The sequence below is a fragment of the Asterias amurensis genome, chromosome 18, assembly GCF_032118995.1.
Source record: "Asterias amurensis chromosome 18, ASM3211899v1".
Classification (NCBI taxonomy): domain Eukaryota; kingdom Metazoa; phylum Echinodermata; class Asteroidea; order Forcipulatida; family Asteriidae; genus Asterias; species Asterias amurensis.
The window spans coordinates 1,943,300-1,960,219 of NC_092665.1; the positions used below are offsets into that span (position 1 = coordinate 1,943,300).

At 38.6% G+C, this 16,920-nt stretch overlaps 1 protein-coding gene across 5 annotated transcripts in view; it reads left to right on the top strand.

Annotated features, from left to right (window-relative positions):
- Nucleotides 1-16,920, top strand: part of LOC139950285 (coiled-coil domain-containing protein 150-like) — a 111,827-nt gene that overhangs the window by 82,820 nt on the left and 12,087 nt on the right. For all 5 annotated transcript variants that reach the window (XM_071948904.1, XM_071948905.1, XM_071948908.1 and 2 more), the window contains 4 exons: nucleotides 2,371-2,481; nucleotides 4,691-4,815; nucleotides 5,773-5,857; nucleotides 14,019-14,111. In XM_071948904.1, coding sequence (XP_071805005.1) covers nucleotides 2,371-2,481; nucleotides 4,691-4,815; nucleotides 5,773-5,857; nucleotides 14,019-14,111 — 414 coding nt within the window. The remainder of the gene's footprint in view (nucleotides 1-2,370; nucleotides 2,482-4,690; nucleotides 4,816-5,772; nucleotides 5,858-14,018; nucleotides 14,112-16,920) is intronic.

Below are 16,920 nucleotides of genomic sequence, written 5' to 3' on the forward strand. Positions count from 1 at the left end.
AACACACATCGGAATACAACAATTATTTTAAGCAGTTACCACTAGTGTCCAGTGCCTTAATATTGATCGAACAAATTTCCTCTAGCGCTACTACGAGCTATGTACCCACCCCAATGATTACATGGATGTAAGACCCTGCCTTCCAATACCAAGAAATTTAATACTGCAATCTTGAGAGAGTTTCTTTTATAACCGGAAGGGTGTTGTGACACCATCTGTCTATGTTATAATACAATGATTACTAGTAATAAACAACTATGAGAAAGCGCCGCCTCCCCAAGGATTTTTACACCTCGAGAAAATTTATTCATTTTTTTTCGATATTGTTTCTTCCCCTTGGGGTCCATCTTTGATAACCCTTGGTGGAGTGAAGCAATTATGTAATTCTTAAAGGCCGTGGACACTATTGGTAATTGTCAAAGACTAGCCTCCACAGTTGGTGTATCTCAACATATGCATAAAATAATGAACCTGTGAAAATTTAAGCTCAATCGGTCATCGAACTTGCGAGGTATGAATGAAAGAAAAAAACACCCTTGTCACACGAAGGTGTGTGCGTTTAGATGGTTGATTTCGAGACCTCAAAGTCTAAATCTGAGGTCTTAAAATCAAATTTGTGGAAAATTACTTCTTTCTCGAAAACTATGGCACTTCAGAGGGTGCCGTTTCTCACAATGTTTTATACCATCCACCTCTCCCTATTATTCGTCACCAAGAAAGGTTTCATGCTAATAATTATTTTGAGTACTTACCAATATTGTCCACTGCCTTTAAAGGGGTGTTGTTACAGAATTGTTATATAACACATAATAATCAAGCAATAAACCACAAGGGAAACTCAGACTGGGTCATGGTGAATATTTATATAAAATGATTTGGGGGTCAAACAGACAAAAAGTAACGAGAGCAGGATTTTAACCAACGTTAAACTCGGTATTGTTGGTTCAAATCCAGCGATAGTCACTTTTTCTGTTTTCACCGGTCCACCTTTTTTCTTTTCCAGTTTATAATAATTATCAGCATAAAACCTTACTTGGTGACGAGTAATGGGGGAGGTTGGTGGTATAAAACATTGTTGAAGTGACACAGTTTTCGAGAAAGAAGTAATTTTCCACGACCTCGGATTTAGAACTTGAGGTCTCGAAATCAACCATCTAAACGCACACATCTTCGTGTGACAAGGGCGTTTTTTCTTTCATTATTATTTCGCAACTTCGATGACCGATTGAGCTCAAATTTTCACAGGTTTGTTATTTGATGCATATGTTGAGATAAACCAAGTGAGGAGACTGGTCTTTGACAATTACCGATAGTGTCCACTATCTTTAAGCAGCGCTTCTGCCCCAGAGCATACTTTCTTTCTGACAAATTTGTTTTTCACTGGTGATCGTCTGTCATGCAATCACTCAAGCAATCAAACAATCCCTCGAACAACAGTCTGTCACTCATACAGCAACAGACTCTCCGGGTAAAAAATTACATCGAACAAAAAAACAAAACACGGCTAGTATTAATCAGAGTAACTAAAAATAAAAACAGACAGAGGGGAAGAAAAAATAGAATCAGATACTCGCAAATTGCGATCGGAGAATGCTTGAACCTCTCTCTCCACGCTTTTTAAAATCAGCTTGGGGTTTCCTCAAGGTCTGTAAGCGATAATTTCCCCCGTCGTTCTGGCTGGCTGGAATAAACCATTAGCGCAAGCATAATCATCCCTTAAAATCACTCTACACGTCCGGGAGACGGCGGGGGTGTGAGGACGGTGCGGGTTTCGATTCAATGTACGAGGCTTGATTGGAAGTGAAGGGGAAGGGGGGCCCTCGGTGGTCGGGTCGTCTCAATTTTGTGTTGTCAGTTGTAGCGTATACTTTGGACTATCGATTTGAGGAATCAGGATTGGACAGAGTGGCAGCATTTTTTTTCTTTCCGCGATCCCATTGAAAACAATTTTTTTTAAAGCGAAGTTGCAACAGCTGGATTTAAAGGCACACATTTGGATCCAGACCTGTATGCTTCGTTTCTGAAAGGGCAATGGCGCCAAGTTGTGTTCTCCATGGTAAAGGGCACCCTGTGAGGCAATTTCTAATGGATTATTTCAAGGGCACCAAGGCAATGACCAGGGGTATGGAGGCAATCGCCTTCTTTGCCTCTGTGAAGTTTTGTACATATATTTATTTTATTATTCGTTTTATTACTTGTAATGTTTTACAACCAGATGTTGGGAGGCAGGTCTGCGGACCATAGTAATTACTTTGCTTTTGTTTCTCCTAGCCCATCTGGAAATATTTTTGAATAAATAATAATTCTAATAATAATAGTACATGTAGTAAGAAAGTTGCTGATGAAAAGATCTTATGGTGTGTTTTGTAGAAAAAGCGGAAGCTGTTTGATGAAGAGAGAAACAACCTATACAATGCATTGGAGCAAGTAAAGACAGCAAACAGCAGTAGGGTATCGTTCAGACAGCAATTGATATCACAGGTATGAAATGTACGCTATGTTTGTTTGTTTGTTTGTCTGCTTCTTGGTTTGTTTGTGTGTTGTTTGTGGTTTTGTGAAGTGTTTAATGAGCCATGCAGGCATGTGAGACTTCTTCTTTTCAGCTGATTTCCTCTTTTGGGGTTTTGATTTTCCTCTTTTTTTCCTTAACTTACTGTGTAAAAAAGTTTAGGAAAATTGTCTTTTCCTCTTTTTTGCTTGCCTGGTTTTCTCTTTTCCTCTTTTTTTTTCATGGCTAGTTACTCACATGACTATAGCCATGAAATCGGGCTGTGGTTGCATTCCTGCTAGAATGCATCTAACCTATGATGAAATCGGTGATACTCAACCTCGGAGCGATCTGAAAATAATACCTGAATTATCGGTAAAGCGAGCCTCGGCCAGAGTTAAGCTGTGCATCACAACATAACGCTTTTAATTGAGGAATATTAAGTTGCTGGTGGCTCTTTGAGATCACGGACAATTAATAGTTGTCCTCCTTCGGGCGAGGACGCCATCTGGGAAACAAAACATGTCGTGCATCCTTCGTACTTTGTATGGCGTAGTCGCCCACTTTCAGAACTCACCTGTGAATTGGTTTACTCCAAAGGTTACTTAGTGTTATAAGCGTCCATTTGTTAAAGGCGCTGGACACGTTTAGTAAATACTCAAACGAATATTTAGCATTTAACAGCCGACTCGGTAACGAGCAACAGAGAGCTTTTGATAAAACATTGTGAGAAACGGCTCCCTCTGAAGCAACGTAGTTGTTGAGAAAGAAGTCATTTCTCACTCAACGCCTTTTATTAAACATTTAAAAGAGATTTTTGCTTAGGCATTGGACACCTTTGGTTATTATCAAACACCAAGTGAGGACACTGGTCTTTGACAGTTACCAAACGTGTACCCTCCCTTTAAAGGTAACTTATAAAAGGATCTGTGTTGTGGTGAAAGTGTGTACGGTTAACCCACTCTCAATCATTTAAGATGTAAGTAACAAATAAAAATCCCTGAGGCAAGGAAGCTACACTGGGGAAGCAAGTTCTAACGTCACCAACGTAGATCTGTACAAAGTGATCTGTTCTACATCCGTTTTCAAACAAGTAGTGGGACCAAACTTGTAGATTTGATGAGCAGGTAGTCAACTTGTTGTACAATTTCTTTAACTTTATTTTTTTTTACTTTGAATGTTTTTCTTCTGTGTTTTTTGTGTGTGTTTATTGTCTGCTATTATAGATAATCATTTTTTTTCTGAGATTTTAAAGAAATTAATTCTTTACTGTCCAGGCCCATTTGGCAATATTGATTTTTTTTTTCAGAAAAAAAAAAGAAAAAAGGTTGAGATGTGTCTTTTGGGTTTAAGTTGGTTTAACCTCAACTTCTTTGACCAAGACATTTGACATTTGGTAACAAGTTAACTTAGCACCCAAATTCTTTGACTCTGATTATTATGGTTGTTTGCCTGATATCAGTTTACTAGTGCAGAATTCAGTCCAACACCATTAATAATAATAATGAAAACTTATAAAGCGCACAAATCCACAGAAGCGCTCATGGCGCTAAAATACAAACAATAGCATTAATTAATATACAATAACAACAACAAAAATTAAAATGTAAACCTAAGTTGAGAGAAATCTAGAACATGTGGTATAGAAAACAATAATACCAATGCAATATTTAAGAAAAAAAAACATCCTAAAAGGTAACAAAAATAACAATAATTAAACCATTGAAACAAATGCCTGTTTCAAGAGATGTGTTTTCAGTTGTTTTTGAAATTGGGTCAAAGAAACGGATGATTTTACTAGTGCAGGCAGTTTGTTCCATAGACGTGGTGCAGCATGTGAAAAAGATCGGTCTCCCCATGAATGTTTGGAAATGGGCTCAATGAGGAGGCTAGAATTATAAGACCGAAGTTTTCGAGGAGGATTGTATGAGCTGAGAAGATCATCAATATATGCAGGGGCATTCAGTAACGCAACACCCAAACTGTTGGACTCTGATTATGGTGGTATGCCTGATCCCATGTGAAACATTTACTAGTACAGTCCCCAGTCCAACAAAATCAAACAAAACATACAGTTGAATTTCAAACGATTTCTTTGGAATCATTAGAGTTTAACTTGCACTAGTAGTGCTACTACATTAGTTACTAAAACTACTTTTCAGTTTTGAAATGGCAACTGAGTTTCCATAATTCCTCTTGCAGACGGAGACAAAATCACTGGTTGTCATGGTAACAGAGAGTCTTCAACTACTCGGAGATGAGAGGGCAAGACTGGAGTCCGAGTTAATGGAAGAGCGGGATAAGAGGACATGTTTGGATAAATTAAGGTACTTAAAATTTCAGAGAGAAAATAGATATGTGTATTTATCGGATTGGCATTTGCTCCTTAGGAAAATAAACTCCAAATCCTTGAATCAAACATAGGAACGTGAGATTTTTGAAAGCGGGTAAAATTACAAACAAACAGTCTTATATTGTGACATTTTCCTGGTCAAACAAAAAGCAGTAAGGTTAATTTGATTAAACCTATTCTTTATCCCTGATGCAAATGTTACTTCTTTTGAAGTCGTTGCAGTACCCGCTGCTAAAATATTGGATTTGAACTGCCCATAGCTACCGGGCAAGCCTGATGATCTAGTTGGGCGGCTCTAGAAGGGCAAAGGTTGTGGGTTCGAATCCCAGGGAAGTACGAATTGTGAAGGGGGTAACCCTGTTTCAGGTCCATGAGTAGGTGACAACGTGCCCCTGGTGACAGGTGATTGGTGATTTGGGTTGATAGCCCAAATCAGTTAAGTGTTGCCCTCACCGTGGTGTGGCCGGCCAGACTTATGATGCTAGGCAAAATCTAAGAGAAATCTGCACCAATGCTAAACTTGTACCCAACTTGTCTCCCCATCTGGACGAACTCCAGTATTTTGACCCCCTTCTATTTGAAAATTTATATTGAAGTTGTGATGTTGGGTGATTTCATTCATTTCATTCATTCATTTGACTTATTAATCTCCATCATGATATAAAAACATGAAATTCCAAATCTCGTTACAAGACATTTCTCATTAAAAAAGCAAAATAAACGGACCACTCTTTTTGTAAACAGAGTTTCAATCTACAGTGTATACAAATTGTTTTTAAAAAGCATTAAAAGCATTTGACTGGAAAGTGTTCCAATAGTTGACGTGTTTATTTACATTCAGCGTTCTGCTTTTAAGATTCTATACACATCAAGAAGGCGCCAGACCTAATGTTTTTTCCCTAATTGTTTTTTTTTTTTTTTGTGATATCAGTTCAGAATTGCAGAGGAATATTCAGGATGTCAAAGAGCAACTGCAATTGGAAAAGGAACAAAGTTTGAGGCAGAAAAAATCCCTGGTAAGACCAAACTTGTTGTACATAAAACATTGCTTGTCATTGTTCGCTTGATTTTTGTTGTGGTTGCTGATTTTAAACTTATTTTTATATCTTGTTATTTTTGCTGATTATCTATATTTTAAATGTTTCTCTGTATTAGCGCCATGGAGCATTGTTTTCGATGGAGATGGCGCTATATAAATTTTTACTACTATTATTATTATTATTATTATTATTATATAATAGTAATAATAATAGTAGTGGCTTCTTAAAGTGCACATATCCGTCACTCAGTGACGCTCAAGACGCTTTAACATACAGTATGTTCTGCAAAGTATGAGGGACTACGTTTGACTTATGAGACCTGTAATCCTTAGCACCATGTCATGGTTTACAAGGTACTGTGGCGCAATATGCTGCCAATCAAGCCAGGAACACGGTGGCGAACCTCTTCTATTTTTGATAAGTGCACTGGGTTCTTTTACACGCATTATACAACACACAGGACCGACAACTTTACATCCCATTCGAAGGACGAAGCAATGGTTAGGTTTTTTTGTGGCTAGTAAGTAGTTTGCATCAGCTACTTTTATTTTCTCATCATTTCTTATCATGACATTCAAAACTTTGCTCAGGGCCCACTCCTGGTCTTGAGAAATATTCAGTTCCACTATGGTTTATCTGTCTCTAAAGTCGGTTAGTAAACTCTGACGTTGTTTTGGTTTTAGACTAATATCCCACTCTCGAGGGCATGATCCCAAATCACAAGATAGCCCTTGAGAAGTGTGTCTATTCCCATACAATGGTTAAATTATTTATCAGTGGACACTTTGCAGCCGAGATTTGTCTCTTAGCAGACCCCTCACCAGACACCTTCCAAACGACGGGTATTTGTGTGACGATGGAATACCAATTGATCCATCCCCTATTTCATCATGACACAGTGACAGGTTTAGGATGAGGCAACATTGTGTGCATTCTGTGCATGGTGTCTGTTCAACTACTGTTTCATGAAGCAATTATTTCTTGTTCTATAAAAGCCAACAATTCTTTTTCCATTTTTATACACTACAAATTCTTTTGGAAAATTTTCAATTTTGCTTGCTTTGATTTGAAAGCATTTGCGATTTTGAGAAGGCACATTAAAATAATAATTATAGTATTATTAAAAGCTTGTATAAAGCGCCGTAGGCCTATATAAAAAAAACAATAACAATTGCTAACAAAAATAAAAGCCAAAAACATGGTATTCTATTTTTTTACAAAACAAGCAAAACTTTTTTAAGTTATTATCTTTGTGGTGAATGGACACATTACTACAAACCGTGCAAGGTTGGGTCCTGAACAGATTTTCTCAGTTTAATTATGATATTTGAGTTTAAGTGTACGTGTGAACATCTTGTGTGCGCAGGATTTCAGAGAGTGCCAATTTTTTAAGCTCACAAGATAATCCTAATGGCATACAAGGCGCTAGATAGCTCATTCACGCCTTGTCATATTATTCTGATAATCATAACAGTCGATAGCGTCAGTATCAGCCACTTTTTGATGCTCATGACGCATGAAGATATAAGCCCTGGTCACTGGGTGGTTTATTTCCTTCCTTGAACCATCTCAGCTCCGTAGGCAGTTTATTAAAAATTGGTTCAAATGCGAATCACACCTTTAAAGGCATAGGACACCTTTGGTAATTGTCAAAGATCAGTATTCTCACTTGGTGTATCCCAACATATGCATAACATCTTTTAACAAACCTGTGAAAATTTGAACTCAATTGGTCGTCAAAGTTGCAAGAGAAAAATGAACGAAAAATCACCCTTGTTGCACAAATTTGTGTGATTTCAGATGCTCAATAAAATTCCCCTGGGGCCCTAAAGCAGACCCTGTACCCCACGCCCTAAATGGTATGACTACCCCCCCTCCCCCCATTTTAAGACCGATCGACGCCCATGCTATTCTATCTATGAACAGAATTTTGGAAGTAACTTTAACTAGTGAAGTTGCGGTGACCTCCGAATGCCTGTTTGTGTCTTCGTTATTTGACCTCTTCTGTTTCACACCATACATTACCAACAGTCGAAGATAACCTTATATACAGTGTCTAGTCTATAGGCATGCTTATAAGACGAGCAGAGTCTGTTCGAAATTTCAAGTTACACCACACCGGCTCTTTTCAGAGCTTAAAACTCACTCAAAAGACGTTTTCTTCATGGTTGTACGTGTGAGTTCACTATTACCATGATTACCAGTTAATTCTTATCTTGTTTCCACACCGTGGAAAGCTTCAAACACCACTTTTAAACAGCTAACCTGAGCGGAATGTTTTCAACACAAATGGTATTTTTACTTGTTTATAATGCACTTGTTCACCATTTTAATGTAATTTTGATATGTGTATACACTTCTGATCTTTTCGTAATTATCGCTTAAAAAATCAGGCCCCTACCTAAAGGTTTTTTGAAAAACTAAAAACACTTCTGCCGTTGAGAGCGGGCGTCAAAGGACAATGCCGCTGACGTCATTTGTGGGAGTTTGCTTTGTTATACATCCACGCTGCAACAAAGCGGCTTTATCTACTTATGGCGTTTTGAGAGTGATTACATAACGAGGCTTTTCGCAAATCTCACAGAAAAGCTCTGGACAAGGGCATACAAAGTGATTGTTTTTTTACACAATTGAAACCTATTTATAATCATATGACTCGATTTCCTTATTCATTGAAAACATTTTAAGTGGAATTCAGCAAAGTTCACTACCTGACATTTTCGTTAAAGCAGGTCTTTAAGTACAAGGATACTTCATATTAAAGTAGGCTGCAACAATGTAGACTTTTTGGCTCACAAGAGGGCGGGCTTCATATTGAACAATGCATCTGTCAACCAGTACAAACTCTGCCGATCAAAAGTTTGCTGAGCCATGTGTATTCAGCTAGTCACACCTCTGTATACAAAATGTGGGATGTAAAATTTTATGCCAAAATCTTTCCTACAATTGTCTAAGAATTCAGCTATCAGTTTGGAGGTTGTTTTTAAACCTCATGTGACAAAAATCATTCAAAATAAATACAAAAGCCCAAGAATTCAGCCATAATGTTGGAGAGTTTTTTAAAAATCCTTTTGCGTTATGAATAATGGTCATATGAAGGCAACAAAAATAACCCAGTTTTTAACAGCAAACAAAAACTACGCAAACCAGAATATAGTCACCAGCCAAATGCCATTTCTCAAATACAATTTTTGACCCGTATCCTGCTGATTTTTCCTTAGTGGGCAATTTGTAAGCATTATTTTCTAAACCCCTACACCCCTCCCTCATCAAAAATTAACGACCCCACAGAAATCAACTCCTCAGAGTCGGACACTTTCCTTCCGCTAAAAACACAGCTGTGATGAATACCATGTCTCTCCAGTCCCTTACAAGTGAACTTCATTAAAGTTTCAGTAAGCATGAATAGCAAAGCGCGATGCAGGCAGGTTTTACTTAGTCACCCTTGCACCAGTCCCTATGACTTATTAAACAAACGCCTAGCTTCATGCCTAGCGTTACGATTTCCTGTCATAAGATTGTTGATTTGTTTTATTGCGGTGGTGGCTGGAACATTTGATTCAACACCCTGACAACAAAAGCAGCTGGTGATTTGTTGATGCACAGGGGGAAAAAAAATAAATAAATAAATAAAATAAAATAGCTCCCCTCCCTTACAGGGTAAGTGGCATTGGAACTCTGGAAAATACTTGCTTAGAAGAAGAAACAAATTGTTAGCTTCGAGAGAGACTCCTTTGATAAGTGGTAGTTCTGAGGAAAACCGGTGGTTGACAACTCAACGTTTCGATCTGTATGCTCTGATGGTCTTTGATGGATACTGACTGCAGTGTATAAACAGCCAATAAAGGATGCTCTCAAATATATAGATATAACAGTTTTCTAACAGCTGCAGTCCATCCAGGAAACATAAAAAATATGACGAGTCTCTTACTCCAAGGTATAACATGGTAAAAATGGGTTTTCTCCAGAACGCTCAAAGCCAAATTTTTGAAAAATGTGGGGTCAAACAAACCTGTGCGACAAAGTGGCGGCTATTCGGTGTGGAAATGCCAAAGCTGGAGAACTGTGTTAATCAAGGGATTTTCGGGATTTTCGTCACTGGCGTCCAGGGTCATTATAATAGATAAGCCGTTTTTGACTCTCGGCTGGGTGCATTTTTGACTTATTTATTACTAAATGCAAATTTTGAGAGTAAAATGGTTATAAACCGGTATCTGCGATGTCTATTTGGTCACAAAAAGGTAACAGTTGACATATTGTGATCATCCTTTATTGGCTCTCTTTAACCACTGGTTCTTCTCAGAAACGGCACTACTCAAAAGATATTTACACTTAGACGGCGTTCCCACTGGATCCACAATTGCGAGATCGGGATCCCGCAACAAGATTAGTTGCAGGCGTGAAATCACGGTCGCGTTCCCACTCAAGAGTGATCGTGCATTGATCCCCCTTTTGGGGAATGGAAGTGGGTTCAAAAGAACACCGTTTCGCAAGTGATTTGCGGGGTCTGATCGCCCTTTGTGTTCCCGCCAGACTTTTCATCGCCCATTAATCCACAAGGTCGATTAGATCCCGCTTTAATCCTACTCCCGAGGAGGATCAAAATTGCACGGTCAGATTCTGGTTGCCCTTGCGTTCCCACTGGAGCTTATTTCTCTTTGATCGCCCTTTGATCGCCCCAGATCAATGCGGGGTCCAGTGGGAACGAGGTCATAGTATATACTCCAACCATGCAAAGTTTCAAATCCAATTATTATGTATTTTGCTCTTAAATAAAAACTGATAGTGGAGTTGGTAATTGGCCTTTGGGCACCGTAAACATTCTGTTGTTTGAGCATGTGTGATTTACACTTTAGCAGTCAAATTGATGCCGACACCAGACATTGAGTACCAGTTCCAAAATAATTAGCTACGAACGGGGGTTGAACTGTAATTTTGATTTGACAGCTTTGTGAGATTGGTTTGTGATTCCCATAATGACTGTATACCAAGTAAATACATGTAGAAGGCGCTCCCCAATGTGCTCAAACTAGTGTTGAGTTTGGCAGGTTTATCAGAATGTTTCAAGTGTAGCTAGGGGGGCTTTTGATGATGCTGGTTTTAAAGATACAAGTAGAGTGATAGATTGGGTTTTTTTGTCAACGTAACAATGATAGCCTTTGAGAAAGACTCCTTGGGTCATATACCCTCAGTTCTCTTGGTTGGTAAGTTGTTTACAACAGCTATTCTACACCGACCCTTACAAATCTGAGAAATTGTACATGAATTGTTTCTCAGATTCAAAGTGAAACTTTTCTCAAAAATGCTATACTATTGGACGCTGCTGTAGGCTTCGAACCAATAGTTTTTATTGCCATCAATTCTAAGAGCGATTACCAAACGATGTTCCCTCCCTTTAAAGGCAGTGGACACTATTGGTAATTGTCAAAGACTAGCCGTCACAGTTGGTGTATCTCAACATATGCATTAAATAACTAACCTGTGAAAATTTGAGCTCAATCGGTCATCAAAGTTGCGAGATAATAATGAAAGAAGAAAACACCTTAGTCACACGAAGTTGTGTGCATTTAGATGGTTGATTTCGAGACCTCAAGTTCTAAATCTGAGGTCTCGAAATCAAGTTCGTGGAAAATTACTTCTTTCTCGAAAACTATGGCACTTCAGAGGGAGCCGTTTCTCACAATGTTTTATACCATCAACCTCTCCCCATTACTCATTACCAAGTGAGGTTTCATGCTGATAATTATTTTGAGTAATGTCCACTCCCTTTAAGCTAGACTCTATTTTTTTTTTTTTTTTTACCCAATGATTTGGAATAATGAGTAAAGCTAAGATGCTTGGGCTATACTTCCCCCTTGGGAGTGTTCATTTTCCTCAGAGATACGGCAAGATTTCCTTGCTTGTCTCATAAACTGTATCTCATTAGAGTTATACAGTAAATGACACCTTCATTCTTGGTCTTTGTCGAGGTCTTGGACTTCAGGCTTGTAGGTCAACAAATAAAATAAAAATTGTCATCTATTGAAACCAACAGTTTTCTTAAAGTGACTTTGAATCGTAAAGCCCAACCTTTGAATAACCCTTTCCTCTGACAGGACTTGAGTTTAATCAAGTCATAAAACTCATCCAATTTGGGGGTTTGTAAAAAAGATAAACAAATAAAAAAATGTTCATCTATTGAAACCAATATTTCTCCAAAAGTAGACCTTTGAAGGACCTTGTCAAACAGACAGGGTCTGAAACGGTCAAGTCATAAATCCCTCTATCAAATGTGTGGGTTTGTTATTTAGTTCATCTTATGAGACTTGACGGATGGGGTGTTAATTCTCATTTTCATACTTTAAGCATTTATGTACACCACCATCCCTATTATGTATTGCCAAAGACTGCATTCAGTGACAGTCTCATTAGGGTATTGTCTTGAATTTTTAATGAGTAAACGACAGTTAACTTATTGTAATTTGGTGCAGTTCCTTAATATTTGATTTCAAATTGATGTAATTATTCCTTTATTTGTCAGCGGACCAGACCTTCGTTAATGAGTCAGACTTGAAACTTTTCGTAGAAAGAGTCATTTGTGAGAGTTGATGAAGTGGCAAGGCTGAACTGTTTTTGATTCCCTTGCTGTAAAATTACATTCCTTTAAAGGGAGGTGGGGCTAATGGCAGGCCCGGTGTGGCGGTTTCAGTCTTCCGCCATGTTCAGTTTTCCGTGTGACGTTGCCGGACATTTCACCACGTTGTTGGAACGGTTTAAGCTTTCCGGCGTGTTCAGTTTTCCGGGTGACGTTTCCAGACAAAAATACAGCCGCGAGTACCCTGGCGAGTACTGTAGTTCTCTCAGTGACGCCAAATTGTTTATTATTTTCTGTTATTTAGTCACATTCTCTTGCCCCATCTTTACACGTATTCATGCGTACAACTGTAAGCAGGTCACACTGCTTGTGCCACACCAAATTCTCTCATACGATCCACGCGTTCGCCGCTCGTTGTACTCGTGGACACCGCCATGACAGCTACCGGAGAGTAACACGGATGACTCAATACGGCACTAAAAATTGACTACTTTTGCTTGCTGTGCGCAGGCATCACATGACGTAATGTTACCGTATTTGGTCATTCGGAAAACTGAACACGGCGGAAATTGAAACCGCCACACTGATACCTCAAAATGTTACACCTTATTAACAGGTGCAGTGCTTCTTACCGAGTAGGTTTGTAGGGTCATTAAATGGGTGGAATAATTACCAGAGGTACACCCTTTAAAGGCAGTGGACACTATTAGTAATTACTCAAAATAATTATTAGCATCAAACCTTTCTCTGTAAATGAGTAATGGGGAGAGGTTGATAGTATAAAACATTGTGGGAAACGGCTCCCTCTGAAGTAATGTAGTTTTCGAGAAAGAAGTAATTTTCCACGAATTTGATTTTGAGACCTCAGAATTAGAATTTTGAGGTCTCGAAATCAAGCATCTGAAAGTGCACAACTCCGTGTGACAAGGGTGTCTTTTCTTTCATTATTATCTCACAACTTAGACGACCGATTGAGCTCAAATTTTCACAGGTTTGTTATTTTGTGCATATAAATGTTGAGATACACCAACTGTGAAGACTAGTCTTTGACAATTATCAATAGTGTCTAGTGTCTTTAAAGAATGAGCGTTGGGCACAGTGTTCATGGTGTATGGACCAGTACCAACCCAGTAACGATAGACCACAATTCAGGCATAATATGCTTCCTTGCACCTAGTCCGGTTTGCCCTTGGAAAAATCAGATAAATTGTTATAAGGTCTCGGCCTTCACTGTGTGTAGATGTAGGCCAACCCTTGCAATGAAAATGTTCCTACTTTTGTTTTCCCATACCCAAATATTGTGTTTGATAATTGTCACTTTGATCCGTCTCTAGCACCATCCGTTAATAAATATCTAATCTATAGCACAATTTCTTAGTGACAAATCAAACAATGAATCTGTCAATGATCTGTGTACAAAATGTCAAAAAGTCGACAGGGATGTTTCCTTTAACTAACAATAGATTTTATTTGTGTGTGTATTTCATTTCATATACAGGGAGACAACTCAACGGTGGTTTTGCATTTAACTAACCATTTATTTTGTGTTTGTGCGTTTTACAGGAAGACACCGTCAGTCAATTAAGGAGTGAGTTGTCCTCGTTACACGCCGACAAAGATACAGCGATAAAAGTGAAACAACGCCTACTTGAAGAGGTTCGTAGATAAGAGCCCTTTCAATACGCTCAACTTACTCAAAAGTGCCTATCCTGGGTGTCATTTTGGATGTCAAAATCGTATACAAACATGCACCAAAGACTTAGAGAGTTGACGCCCAAAATTACGCGCATTGCTCTGCCTGAGTTGAGGCCCACGTTTTGACACACAGAGAACAGCTATTGTCCAAGGATCTGCCTCCTTTTGGGAGTGTGATGTCATATGCAAATTTGCCCCTATCCATGTTCTGCAGTTTTACTAAGAAGCCATTGCAAGTCAACTATTTGCTATGTCAAATGGTTCGGGGCAAGCCTGTCCATACATGTGTAGCAACCTCCAGATGAGCAAACCCTGGTACCATTGTGCCAAAAGCCCTTTTCACACGGCCAAAATGTAGCCAGGGTCTCCCTTGCTACAAAATTAGCAATGTTGGACAAGATTTGACAAGGGACCCTGGACACTCCACAAATTATTGTCCTTTCACACAAGGTGCATTTGGTAAAATCTTACAACCATGCTACAATTTAGCAAGGGACCCTTGCTAAATTGCTCTCGTGTGAAAGGGGCTAAACATATTCATTCAGAATTGTTTATGGGTGTTCACTACTCCTAGAACTATGAGGTTTGTCCCGCTATCATCTTCACGATAGGTTTGTTAGTTAATGCATGTTGGGATACAGCAAGTGAGAAGACTGGGCCCAATTTCATAGAGCTGCTTACGCACAAAATTCTGCTTATAAAAGCAAAATAATCAATGCTAAGTAAAATCAGAATACCGGCCAAGACTCCACTCAATTGTTATGCTAAGTAAACAACAGCTAAATACCAGTCACAAGCAATGTATATGGCATGAAATTTTTGCCAGTATTATGTGTAAAAAAGGCGAGCTATTTTCGTGCTTAACCAAATTTTTTGCTTAAGCAGCTCTATGAAATTGGCCCCTGGTCTTTGTCAATAACCGAAAGTGTCCACTGCCTTTAACATAATAATTACACAATTTCATAAATCACTTGAGCTTCGTTAGGTTCATTTGAGGACACTGCTATAAAAAAGATCTTACAAACAGTGTCTACATACACTTTAATGTCACTAAGCAATAATGAAATACGGCAAATAAAGTAAAAACACCCTATCCAAGACACAAATGCGTTCATATCCCCATTGCATACTTTGTGTGGACACCAAACAATGGTGTTTTGCAGTCCTGACTGCTTTCGTCATACGCTTAATTACAAACTGCACATCAGGGAATCGTAGATAGATCCTTTCTTCTACAGCTTTGTTAAAGGTACTCAACATGTTTGGTAATTACTCAAAATATATTGCTTACTCGGTAACGTGCAATGGAGAGCTGTTGATAGTATAAAACATTGTGAGAACTGACTCCCTCTGAAGTACCGTAGTTTTTGAGAAAGAGGTGATTTCTCACTCAAATATTTGAATCTTAAAAAGACTTCAGGCCTGCAGCCTTTCTCAAGCATCTGAGAGCACACACATAAATTGTGCAACAAGGGTGTTTTGTCTTTCATTATTCTCTTGCAACTTGGATGACCGATTGACCAATTTTCACAAATTGTTTATTTAGTGTAAAAACTTACTTTTTAGGCCCTAACGTGCAATGGAGAGCTGTTGATAGTATAAAACGATGTGAGCAATGGCTCCCTCTGAAGTAACACAGTTTTTGAGACTTCAGACCTGAAGCCTTTTTTGGGCTTCTAAAACCATATAAATATGTAAGACAAGTTTTTTTAAAATGTATTATTCTCTTGAAACTTTGACGACCAATTCAGTCCAAATTTTCACTTTGTTATTTTATGCATACATGTATGTTGGGATACACAAAGTGAGAAGACTAGTTTTTGACGATTACCAAAGGTGTCCAGTGACTTTAAAGGAACACGTTGCCTTGGATCGGACGAGTTGGTCAAAACAAAAGCGTTTGTAACCGTTTTTTATAAAATGCATATGGGTGGAAAGATGTTTTAAAAGTAGAATACAATGATCCACACAAGTTTGCCTCCAAATTGCATGGTTTTCCTTCTACTGTGCGAACTAACATGGTCGGCCATTTATGGGAGTCAAAATTTTGACCCCCATAAATGGCCGACGTATTAGTCGACGAGGTAAAAGGAAAACCACGCAATTTCGAGGTATGTTTGTGTGGATCATTGTATTCTACTTTTACAACATCTTTCTACCCATATGCATTTTATAATTAACGGTTACAAACGCTTTTCAAAGACCAACTCGACCGATCCAAGGCAACGTGTTCCTTTAACGAACGAAATTAAATCAGAATCACAGCTCTGTCACTCGAGACTTAACGCAGACTTGAGTTATTGCCCAACTCCCAATCCTGCCGGCCATCCTTCTCACTCACTCCGTGACCTTATCACATCATCTCATTTTCAAATTCTCGCTTCGGTTTCATTCCTCCCTCATGGTTTCACTCTTATCTATTTTTCTTTACGCTTCTATTTTCGGCCACCAGTCTCCCTTATAAGTAAGAAAGATAAGTCAACCTCGTTTGAGAATCTATTTTGACATGTTTAGTGGATGGGGAGACTTCGTCTATTTTTAAAAGTTTTAGTGCAACTGTTGCCGAAAATTGATTCAGCGGTTGAATATTACGGAGTTCTTATACAGCATTTTATCATACCCATTTTTCAACACCCATTTTTCAACAGGGCTAGGCAGAGCCATGTTTTGAATTAAAAAAACACATTAATGTAGCACATTCACAAGCCATTGCCAGAAACCGGAAAAACATTGGGGCAAAACCCTTCTCTTTGCGATAAGTGTAACTGGT